The following is a 12,118-nucleotide window of genomic DNA, read 5'->3' as shown; positions in this document are numbered from 1 at the left end:
TGATATTGGTGTCTGATAGCAGATAAAAACACTTATTGAGGAAGGGAATGTATTTGAATTTGTCCTCAGGAGACGTTTTCTAAAGCGAGTATTGAACACACGTATATTGAATTTCAGCAGTGTTATTTCTCTTGTTGTATTATAGTAACCTGGTAGTGAAGCCCACTGTCATGCAAACAGTTCCGGGGTGGTGTTCAGGAAATGATCATTGAATAGATTACACGTGGGAATAAGACAATGATTTTTTCAATTGATTGGGCTTATAACACGTAAACAATAGCTTGCCTCCCAGCCTCAGGTAAAGCTTTAAAGCACGTCTGTAAATTATAACGGTAATATCTAACGCATATATTGTCTGTTTTTGGAATGCACCGTTGATTCCGCCTTGACAAATCTAAATGTATGTAAATACACGTTGTTTCAAATGTACATAACACCCGTTATCGCAATCAGGTGTTTGTTAAATTTGGCAGTGTTCCAGGTATATCACTATTGCATTAAGGTAGTCGACCCAGAGAGCCAGGATAAACACGGTGGACAGTATGATCAACAATCGCACCTTTCGAGGAGCGTCCATGGGGTGTCTTCAAGTGAAATTATTTGAGGGGCATCCATGAGTGTCTTAAAATCATGTGAGAAGTGTCCATGGGGTGTCTCCAAGTGAAATTATGTGCGAAGGATCCATATAGTGGCAGGAGTCTTAAGTTAGACTCGAGCGTACTTCATACGGAAACCTGTGACTAAACGTGTAAACATGTGTGATATATGTGTATATGTGTACAAGTTCATACAAAGACAGCCAGGCCACGTTTCAGCTATGCTTCTGAAGCTATCGTATACCTATATGCTAAATCGCTTATACATTAATAATTCAATGTTAATGTCATATGATTAGTAAGTCGACCCTCCTGGTGTTAGCCTGAAACCTGGTGTTAGCCTTCATCTGTGTTCCTGTAATTGCAAAGTGCTCGTCGTTTCTACACAAGGTTGTTTGCTGTTTATCCAATTCTGTGTCATATGTGAACTGCCGGGGAAAAAGAATGTATACTTCCATGTTTAATGGTGGCAAAATAAAATGCTATACAATGGCGCAGTATTTAATGCCTCTTTTATCATTGGACGTTTTGCTCAAGTTGTTAAGGTTTTGTTCAAATCCAATTTTCAAGTGTAGTCTTTCTTTTCCAGGCAGTTTCAACAAGGAATACGCACTGCCGTAAATGTTAAACAACAACGTGGTTTTATTTGTTGTTGGAAGGCTTAAAGTGGGGCAGATAACCTAGATAAAACAACAAATATCTTGAGCCGGTACCGTAAAAAGGTTTCCCTTGCTTAGACTCAGTGGAAAGAACGCTCCGGCAAACGTTTCATCAGATACGTGCAATTCAGGTTTTTACAGAAATTCCCCAGTGATCCCCATCCATTATCAACACCTCTGGGTGAATGATGAAAACTGTACGTAGCGGTCAGCAGTCTGTAAATAATCGAGTCTGGACCAGACAATCCAGTGATCAACAGCATGAGCATCGATCTGCGCAATTGGGAACCGATGACATATGTCAACCAAGTCAGCGAGCCTGACCACCCGATCCCGTTAGTCACCTCTTACGACAAGCATGGGTTACTGAAGGCACATTCTAACCCGGACCTTCACGGGTCAGCAACGGTTCGAATCGCCAGAGTATGATGGCATACAATCACACCAAAATGATATATACATAAATGTCACACAATAACAGAAATCTCAAGGAAAGTTATTCCAAATCATGGTAAAATGTCAGAAAAGAGAGGTCCTCGTATTCCTGTCTAGGTCCGTTTAAATGGAGATATTGTCGGACAATTGTAACTATATAAATAATGAATTAGCATTAATTTATTTTTTGCTGTTGAATATCAACAGTTCCCATGTGTTCAAATCAAATGTTCAATCTTGGCAAATAGCAAGTGCTAGTGATTTCTGAAATATAGCTCAAAGTGCTAAACATCGAATCCATAAGATCGCGTTGTTTGTCATGGGATAGTTTATAGTGCTGGTATTGGCTTACAACCTGCGATACGATACATCACGATACTAAAATTATAATCACGACGATATATTGCCAAAGTATTGTGCACTGACACTGCGATACGAATCCCGATATAAGGGTGGCGATACGATACGTATCACGATACTAAAATCTTTAATTCTAATACCAACTGTAAAACACCTTAAGATCAAAACAAAACCATTTTAAAGTACTTCTTCAAATGCCGCCATCAATTTTCAAGGTTCATTCGGAAACGAGATAATTAAGTTTATACACGGACTTCGTGAATGTTAATAACATGCGAGCGCTATGTCTGACACAGTTATTGACGCAAGAATTTCCGAGAAAACGAGTAAGTCTTTTTCTTGACAGATATCGCGATTCGGCAATATTCAAAGTTAAACATTGATGTATTGTGGCCCATTTGAAGTATCGTATCGGGATATACGACAATGTAAAACTTTCATTCGATTCACTGTATCGACGGCCCTTTGATCGATGCATCGATGCGTATCAATGAATCGTCACACCACTAATAGTTTATAAATAATCCTATTCCCCAAACTAAATTAAATTAATTCTACTGGCGTTCTTGAATTTTTTACCAGGTTCCTTGTTCCGTGAAATTTTTTTCTTTTTTTTTTTCAGTCTGGCAATTAATGTTGATGACGAACAAAATAGAACTTAATCGGTAATTCCGGTCCTAAAATTTACTTATGTCGTAAACCTAAGTTAGATTGTTGGGAAAATAGTTATGAACAGGGGCATTTGTATGTGCTGATGTGGTGGATAGTAAAATGGTGTTAGGCAAATACAATTGTTTTAGTGGTTTGTCGACGTGTTGTAGTAAAATAGAGTTATCTCCCTTAGACTACACTGTAGGGAGCTTGACAGAACGATGGGTGCCGAGGAAGAACATGGGGACATGGCACAAGCTTTAGGCGAAAACGAACGATCTGAGGAATGTTTCATGGATCAATTGTTTGACTTCGCCAACGAAACAAAACACGACGGACCAATCATCAAGCGGAGAAGCCTATGTACACGGTGCAGGTCGGTGTATTATGATGTAAACATTTACCATTGAGCTCGTACAGTTTTCGCGCACTCATGAAAACGCTGATGTAATCTGTGTTTCTGTTTACAGGCGTCCCCTGAGTGTTTGTTGGTGTCCCTACCTGCCCCACGAACGACTAGAGATAAGAACAAGCGTTTATATTCTCCAACATCCATTTGAGGTAACACTTGGCATGTTATGACAACTGTAAATACTCTGTTTATTATCATGATGTATACGGCGAATAGCATTGATACCAGTACGTGTAAGTAATTAGTTTATGACAATTTCTCTAAAACGAATAATAGTGTTTAGTTTTCTGTGATAATATGTATAATTATCTTCTTACAGTATCAATATGTAATATGCTATTTGCAGGAGTCACGTTGTCTCAAAACAGCGCCTATGCTCTGTAACGGCTTGAAGGAAGGTACTTGTCATGTTTACAAGGGAAAGAGATTTCCTAAACACAAGTAAGTAATCATTAAAACTTTATGTATGTATATTGCAACTTGGTGTCTCAATACTGACCAAATAGGGAGTACATCGTTACCATGGTAACCAACAGTAAGGGCCAGCTGTGAAGTATGCACTACCATATGTGTCAGTTTCTTTCAGACGAAAAACAGGATAAAAGCAGAATTTGGAAGGATTTGTAGATTTTCTCCAGAAATAGAATTACAGTACTATGGTTGCTATTCTATGTAAGTAGTTTGAAATGAACTGTGGTTTGATTTATTGTGGGTCATGCTCACATTTCTTTCATGAAAGTTTTCAGTTTAAGATATTTAGGCCTTGGTTGCATATTTCTACATTTACCAGTTCAGGAGAACATCTTTTAATCTTTGTTTAAAACACAAAAATGTTGAAGTTGTAATTTGTTTCCAAATTATTGTAAATTTGCTCTTTTAACAACTTTCAAAATTACCAAATATAAAATCATGACAGGTTCCCCGAGCTGATGAAGGTCCTGCAGGCACCCAACACACTGGTACTGTATCCAGGTCCAGATGCTGTTGACATCTCAGATGTTCCCACCAACATTGCCTACAACCTGGTGCTGCTGGATGGAACGTGGGCCCAAGCCAAGGGTCTGTACTGTCAGAACCATGACATTCGGTTGCCAAAGAAGGTAACCATGGAAACCATCTTCCTTCTAGACATGATGTTTAAGAGATATGTTTCTTGTTGATTAGTATTGTCAATTTATCTGTATAAAGTCAGATCTTATTGCTTGCTACTAAAGAAAGATCTGAGGATATCCATGTACAGGGCATGTCAGAACAATCTTTTGCAAACTTTCACCAACCAAAGAAATGACTACTAAGCCATCGACAGAGTACAAACCAGAATGCAGTATCTTGCACTTATCTTCAAGCTAATGACTTCCATCAGAGACTTTGTTTTGAAAAATATCAATTAAAATGTGAAAACTAACCGAAAGTGAATTCTGGAATGTCAAATGGCAGTACTTCCCATGAGCTATACAAAGAGTGTTCCATTCAGATGTTTATTGCATTGAAGCGCAAAATAGAGCATGATTTTAACAGAATCAGTCATACAGTCCATAACTGCTCAGAATACCTCATGTTAGCCTTTTTGAGCATGCATGAATAAAAAACATTTCCAAACATAACTTCCTGATATGGTATGCTTTTATTCACTTTATTAAGGTCGTTGTGACATAACCTGTGATGGGATGACCTCAGATCTTTGTTTGGTGGTGGCAAGGACTGAGTGAGTTTAGTTTTACGCCACACTCAGCAATATTCCAGCTATATGGCGGCAGTCTGTAAATAATCAAGTCTGGACCAGATAATCCCGTGATCAACAGCATGAGCATTGATCTGCGCAATTTGGGAACCGATGACATGTGTCAACCAAGTCAGCGAGCCTGACCACACGATCCCGTTAGTTGCCTCTTACGACAAACATGGGTCACTGAAGATCAATATTCTAACCCGGACATTCAGGGGTTGTGGTGGCAAGGACTATGATGTGACGTTTATGAACCAATTACCACAAATATGCAGCTCTTGCTCCAGTGCACACATAACCTTCAATGTTCAATATATACAGGTACAAATCAACCATCAGGAGAAGAGCAAGTATGTGATCCGAACTCAGCCGACAGATGGAGCCCTGTCCACGCTGGAGTCTGGGGCTGTTGCCATCTCAGTCCTGGAAAACAGGCCCGAAATAGTAGAGGTGCGTACAGCTTGCTTACACTGATGCAGCGAGGTGGGGTAGCCTAGTGATTAAAGTGTTTGCTCGTCGTGCCAAAGACCCAGGTTCGATTCCCGACATGGGTACAATGTGTGAAGCCCATTTCTGGTGTTCTCCCGCCGTGATATTGCTGGAATATTGCTAAAAGCAGCGTAAAACCCAACTCACTCACTCACTCACACTGATGCTAGCCTATGGAAGAGACCCCAGTCTTTGCCAGTCTGATTTTAGTCTGAGGCCTGAGATTGTAAAAGTCAGTTCGTTTAAAAATTATGTTAAAAAGGTCCTTCTTCCAGTAAAGAGTGTAGTCTTCATTTTCAGGGATTGTATGGGGAGTCTGGGGATGAATAGGTCCCCATAACGATCCAACTAGGGATTGGGTGAATAAGCTCATTGTGTATAGGTAGATTGTAGGTCATCATGACCTGATAGAATGGTTGTTCATGCTTTCAGTCACTGATTTGCCAGGTCCTGACTTGACAGTTTGCAGAACACCATGGTAGTTCTTGGCCTGTGGGGTTGAGTGACAACCTTAAATACTTTTATGCTGCTTTTATTCCAACAACATCATGGCAGGGAAACCAGAAATGGGCTTCACACATTGTACCCATGTGGGGAACTGAACTCGGGTCTTCAGCATGATTAGTGAATGCTTTAACCACTATGCTACCCCACCAACCCTTGTGGAGGCCAGTAACTATGGTATTTTGTAACAATGTAAAGAAGTGAGGGAATCTGACAGGAAAACTGATGAAGAGCCTGAAATCATGAATATCACAACCAGTATTACTGTTTGAGAGGCATTCTAGAAGTTGTAACAACTTGTCATTCCCAGTATTTACTGGTAACATCTTTAAGTTTAAACTTTGGGTAGTCCAGTAATTAAAGTGCTTAGAAACATACTGATGATGCTGTTTTGACTTTCCATATAAATCTATATAATTGTAACCCATTCAACCGAATAGATAGAATAGATTCTACCAAGGTAGGATTCATTGCCACATTATCCTAGATGCCCACAACATGTTTATGATGTTCATGGCCCATAGAGAATTACACCTCACACCAGGGAACAAGAAAACTGGTAATAAACCTAAATCTGAAAAGATATTAAGTTAACCATGACTAGCTATATATTGGTGTTAGAATCCACACTGAAACGTCACTCTGTGCAATAAACAGAAAAGTTGTTGCCCATAAACTTATATGCTTCATGATTGTCTCACCAACAATCAGTCTGTGGGAGCCTAATGGTGCCATGTTTCTCTTATTGTCATGCAGGGGTGGGGTAGCCTAATAGTTAAAGCGTCTGCTCGTCATGCCGAAGACCCAGGTTCGATTCCCCACATGGGTGAAGCCCATTTCTGGTGTCCCCCGCCATAATATTGCTGGAGTATTGCTAAAAGCCACGTGAAACCATACTCACTCACTCACTATTGTCATGTATATTTCAGCCGCTGACACGCCCTCTTGTGGCGCTGTGTGACTTCCAGATCCAGCATGGTGCCGTTCAGCACCAGAGCAGGGAGTACAAGATTGAGAATGGTCTGTGGAGTAAGGAACTGCCCAAATCCGTGAAGAAACGATTAGAAAAACGATAGAGACATATTCATAACAGAGAGAGATTCATCATTTGGATGCATGATTCAGATATGATGCACCCAGTCACAGTACAGAACACAGGCACTCCGAGGTGCTGCATCTACAGATGGATAACTGTGTGGAATCTTCGGATTTGGATTACCGTTTGACATTTTCGGTTTGTAAGTCATCAAAATGAATACATTCCTGAATGGACAATTGACAGACATGCAATGATCCTAACACCAAGTGCTTGTTTCATTATTCAAAGATTTGAGGTCAAATCTACTGTTATAAGATCCTGCTAATTTGAGGAGAGCACATCCATAGTGATATCCTTGTAGTGGCTGTCATCCAGGATCAGAGGATTGTGTGAGGAACCTGTCAGAGGATTGTGTGGGCATATGCTTTGACTGAATCCCCTGTGGTGGTTAGAATCGAACACTGGCAGGCTGTGTTGGTTGCCAGTTGTGGCCATGTGTCAGATACTGGGAGACTTGGCTGATGGTTGACATCATACCAGGCTTGCATAGATCATTGCTTACTAAATCAATCACTTGAATGACTTGTATGGATAGGCGCCTCTTATATCTGGAATATTGCTGAGTTGGGTGTTATTCAAACTATCTTATACTGTGAAATGTGAAGACAGATTCCACAGAACCTGATTTGAGAGAACAGGGTAAAGAAAACAAATATAAGAAGTTAACAATGAGATGAATGTACCAGACCAAAGAGGACCAATCAGAAAGAATCAGAAAGAGAACCAGTCCAAAGAGAACCTCAGAAGAGTGCAGAAGAGAACCAGACCAGAAAAGAACCAATCAGAAAGAGAACCAGACCAGAGAACCAATCAGCCCAGAAGAGACCAAAGAGTCAGCCAGGAAGAGAACCAGTCCAGAAGAGAACCAATCAGAAAGAGAACCAGTCCAGAAGAGAACCAATCAGAAAGAGAACCAGACCAGAAAAGAACCAATCAGAAAGAGAACCAGCCCAGAAGAGAATCAGTCAGGAAGAGAACCAGCCCAGAAGAGAATCAGCCAGGAAGAGAACCAGACCAGAAGAGAATCAGTCAGGAAGAGAACTAGTCCAGAAGAGGACCAATCAGTAGGGGGAAAACAAATGCCACAGAACAAACATTGGTCTTGACAAACTAGATGCAGAATGGGTAGGATTCACATGCTGCCCATTCTCTGATATTTACCATGGACTGGAGAATAATGCAAAGTGGGGATTATGCATATATCTGTGGCTCATTTGATGGGTGCTATTACCGTCTTTGTACATCATGTTCAAACCATTCAAACCTGTGCTGACAAATAAACTGTGAATTACTTTATCAAGTGTTGAGAAAAATATTGATGGTCAAGTCGGATTGTATCAGTTGGCAGGATACTGTTCCAGTACAGCACTGTCTTCATCCCTTTGCTCATTTCTACCATAATACATCTTCATACATTCAACATGAAAATAAAGATTATTATCCTGATTCTAGATTTTGTCAGTTATATTATCAGATATCCTTGATAGTTAGGCAGATTATATATTTGAATCTTACCAGCTGTTAATGAATTCCTGGATAGTCAGATAGCCTTTTATGATATCCAGGAGAGTCAGACAGATGATGCAAAGAAATCACAAACAACAAAACTTTGTTTTTGTGGGTTATTTACTTTGCCTGCTTCGAAACTAACACATTTGCAAAGAAATTACAGTCTTGCTGTGTTCATATTTTAATCAACCATCAGGAGAAGAGCAAGTATGTGATCCGAACTCAGCCGACAGATGGAGCCCTGTCCACGCTGGAGTCTGGGGATGATGTCGTTACAGCTATGTGGCTGCAGTATGCATATAAATAGTGTGGACCAGATAATCCAGTGAATGACAACATAAGCATCGAAATATGACACAGAACACGATGGCATGCATCAGCGAAGTCGGCGATCCTGACCATCCGATCCCGTTACTTGTCTCTTACGGCAAACATAGATTGCACAATGCCAATTCTAATTCAATTCACGTGTGTGCCTCTATTTAGCTTCTGGTAATACTGGGATAGTGGCCTGTTGTTATAATAGTGTGTCAGCCGTTGCTTGATCAAAGTTTCAGTAGTGTATGTCGGCACCATTTGTAAAGATAAGTCCTACCAAGTGGTGGTGCGCTGTGTTGAGATCAGGTGTGATATCCACAGTCTGGATAGTCTGATACCAGGAATATACTTCTTTATCTACAAAACAAATCCAAATGGAACCCAGAACAATCCTACTTTTTGGATGATCAAATCTGGACTTGTCAAATCATTCTAGACTTGAGTAGGACTCCTATTTAATGTATTCTCGAGGGTTTCTGAGACAGACTAGGAATCTGATTATGTAGTTCTTGGATTACTTGTCCGTTGTAACCGATTACGTGTTTTTGGTAATTGCAATAGCACACTTAAAACATGGACATCTCTCAGCTATTAAAAGTGTTGAGACGTGAATTGAAGCACTGTATCGTCCACTTCTTTGTCGATTTGTCCCTGTTTCATCCTAACATCCCTCCTGGGGATATGAAGACGTTGTTTCTCTCCAGGAGAAGGGTTTGCACAGCACTATCCGTGCTACATTCAATCAGATGACTGGCCCGGGATCGTCACAGTGCAATAAGAAAGACGTCCTACTGAACCGGCCTGTATTTATGCATAGGCCAGCGGGTATGGATGCAAATCTGTTCGTCTGGAATCATCTCAACGTTAACAGTATCATTCGCATTCGTGTCGCATTCGTGGTTTTGATCGCCTCTGAGGAATATACTGCAAAAGAACCTCTGAAGATTCATATGCTTGGGAAACAAACGCTTGTGGTTCCCATCTGTCATGATGGTTTGACAGCCGATAGCAATGAAACAGATATTCATTTTCCTGAAGAGGAGTCGGTTTACGTATTGAAATAGTAGATTATGCATTCGAGTTTCTTTTGATTATTTGGATTAGGTTATCCGTTCTCCTCGCTCGAGAAACTTCCTGTCTGCATGTGTCGTCTGCTTCTGTCAAATGTCGTCTGCTTCTCGGGTGTCTTCTCCCTGACGGACCCAGTCTCTGGCTGTGCAGATGTGAAGTGGTGCTTTTGAGTTCTTTTCCTGCAGCAATAACACAGGAAGAATATTTACCAAGTGAAGGTATACCTTAGACTCCTCTGAACATATATATACAACAAATACTACTCATGTTAGAATAGGAATTCTTCCCACGTCTGTTAAAGAGTCATTGACACAGTATCATATATGCCCACATCATGGCCCATGACCAATTACACCCCGCACTAGGAAAAATGAAAACTTGTAATAAACTACACAGTGTACAGATTTGTGAATCCGGGTCTTTGGCGTTACGAGCGAACGCCTTAACCACTAGGCTACCCCACCGCCCCGAAGTTGAATTCTATCTTTATGAACGGTGACTGGACTTTACGAATTCCCTGAGATTTAGAGTATTTTGCACCTAACGATACCGACACTCAGCTGCACTAAGCAGGTCTGACCCAGTGAGTGAAATTAAAAGTAGCCTAAAGGTACACGCCAAAGAGTTCCAATGACAAATGATAAACCATATCATATGGCAACCCGAGCCTCATTTTTGTCATTTTTAGCATAAAGGCGCGCGCACGCACACGCATACATAAAAATATACCTCGTTCTGAAGGAGGCATGGGCGATATTGTTGTCTAACGGGCCGCGGGGAGGTTGAGTAGAGCCTTGTGGTTTAAACAAGCGTTCGCTCGTCACCCCGAAGACCCGGGTTCCATTCCCCACATGGGTACAATGTGTGAAGCCCATTTCTGGTGTCCCCCGCCGTGATGTTGCTGGAATATTGCTAAAAGCAGAGTAAAACCAAACCCACTCACTCACTCTAATCCCTGATTCGCCCAGATGATATTTCTGGGTTTGTTTGCATCATACTCGCGCTCGATGGTTTCAGCATAGAGGTCTAAAACCTGCATCACTTCGAGCACACCTCTCACAGGCCAAATAAGTAAGTACTTTTCAAATCGCCTTTAACCACACTCACTCGCTCACATTCAAGATCAGATAAATGGATTTCTGGACATATTTACCCCATCTTCCTATAGAAGTCCGCAAGAGGTATCGCCGACCTGTACATGGCTGTTGATCAAATTCCTCTTCAACTATTCTTACGCAATGGCTACAGACGTTACGTAGACAATACAATAACGATGGATCTATGCGACATACACAAGGTTAATGTAAACAAAACTGTCCCTACAGCCACAACTCAACAAGGCTACATTGGGCTCTAACTGCTTTCATATCCGTCTACCTTTATATAAACAAAATACACAGCTATATTCAGCGATTGGGACATCCCCTGAACGATTCCGTGATCTATAAACAACCCTGAAGTAATACGCGCAACTTATCTCTGCTCGCATTTGCCGATGATGTCGAATACAAACACAGTGTTTATTAATACGCGCTTACGCATATGTAAAGGGGAAACAAACAGGAGCGCGAGTCGGTCATCACCGTATAAACACTGCCTTCGCTGTCGACAGCGAGACAAATGAAAACAAACATTGATGTATATTTATTCAACTAGTATGAGTTATGTTATCTCGTGTTAGCGTATGAGCTATATTTATATCTTGTCTCATGTAAACACGTCTCCGTGGGTGATTAATACAGAGCTTATAAATGGCTGTAATAACACCAGAAGGATGTCAGCAAATATTTTGAACTGTCTGTATTCTGACATTGGGTTAAGCTAAGTTTATGAAGAAGCTTATTAGAACAACATGTGCAGTTACATATACCTCTTTGTTTTGTGTCTTTAGCATGTTTCTTCAAAAATCAGATAGATTGATATTTTCGTAAATATTATTTTATAATATTGATGTATTCTATTATGAGAATGTTGTTTTCTTCGGAAAGAGTGAAAATTGTTATTCTACGTCTCAGTCGGCCGTATGCCAGCTGTGTACACAACAACGGTCTATAAATAATCGAGTCTCGGTGGTTGATAGTTTGAGCAACGACCCGCGATGTCTCGGTACAATGACGCGCAGTCAAACAGATCATATGTTTTTACCATCTTATCCCGTATTGAGGGGTCGCTAATATTGTGGCAACACTAACGTATTTACGATTGTTGAATATATTTTAAACAGGAATACCAACATCTTGTTTGGTATCTCGGTACAAGAGTAACAGTAACAATAATCATGAAGATATG

General features: G+C 40.6%; 1 protein-coding gene and 1 long non-coding RNA gene across 4 annotated transcripts; one reads left to right on the top strand and one right to left on the bottom strand.

Annotated features, from left to right (window-relative positions):
• Nucleotides 1–2,911: 2,911 nt before the first annotated feature.
• On the top strand, nt 2,912–8,377 carry LOC124291030 (tRNA-uridine aminocarboxypropyltransferase 2-like). Of its 3 annotated transcripts, XM_046727931.1 has the most exons (8): nt 2,912–3,077; nt 3,172–3,262; nt 3,460–3,554; nt 4,030–4,213; nt 5,161–5,289; nt 6,762–7,657; nt 7,773–7,895; nt 7,933–8,377. In XM_046727931.1, exons 1-6 carry the CDS (start codon nt 2,923–2,925, stop codon nt 6,906–6,908), a joined length of 801 nt encoding a protein of 266 aa, XP_046583887.1. In that variant the 5' UTR covers nt 2,912–2,922; the 3' UTR covers nt 6,909–7,657; nt 7,773–7,895; nt 7,933–8,377. The 3 variants fall into 3 exon arrangements, with proteins under 3 accessions (XP_046583887.1, XP_046583886.1, XP_046583885.1); XM_046727930.1 differs by having other exon boundaries at nt 7,805–8,377; XM_046727929.1 differs by having other exon boundaries at nt 7,773–8,377.
• A 585-nt stretch (nt 8,378–8,962) lies between these two features.
• On the bottom strand, nt 8,963–11,191 carry LOC124291031. The gene is made up of 2 exons (XR_006902126.1): nt 10,983–11,191; nt 8,963–10,008 (listed from the first exon to the last, which is right to left on the bottom strand). It is a non-coding gene; the product is annotated as an uncharacterized LOC124291031 (long non-coding RNA).
• Between the last annotated feature and the right edge of the window lie 927 nt (nt 11,192–12,118).

Source organism: Haliotis rubra, unplaced genomic scaffold, assembly GCF_003918875.1.
Source record: "Haliotis rubra isolate DU_JTF1 unplaced genomic scaffold, ASM391887v1 Scf48, whole genome shotgun sequence".
Classification (NCBI taxonomy): Eukaryota; Metazoa; Mollusca; class Gastropoda; order Lepetellida; family Haliotidae; genus Haliotis; species Haliotis rubra.
Note: the sequence above shows the minus strand (reverse complement) of the source record. Positions and strands in the feature narration are given on the sequence as shown.

What these genes read in the sequence shown, in the direction of transcription:
- LOC124291030 (XM_046727930.1), top strand. Translation starts at nt 2,923, where the DNA reads ATGGGTGCCGAGGAAGAACATGGGGACATGGCACAAGCTTTAGGCGAA. An exon ending in TTCTCCAACATCCATTTGAG is followed by an intron (nt 3,263 to 3,459) that starts GTAACACTTGGC and finishes TGCTATTTGCAG; the next exon opens with GAGTCACGTTGTCTCAAAAC. An exon ending in AAGAGATTTCCTAAACACAA is followed by an intron (nt 3,555 to 4,029) that starts GTAAGTAATCAT and finishes AAATCATGACAG; the next exon opens with GTTCCCCGAGCTGATGAAGG.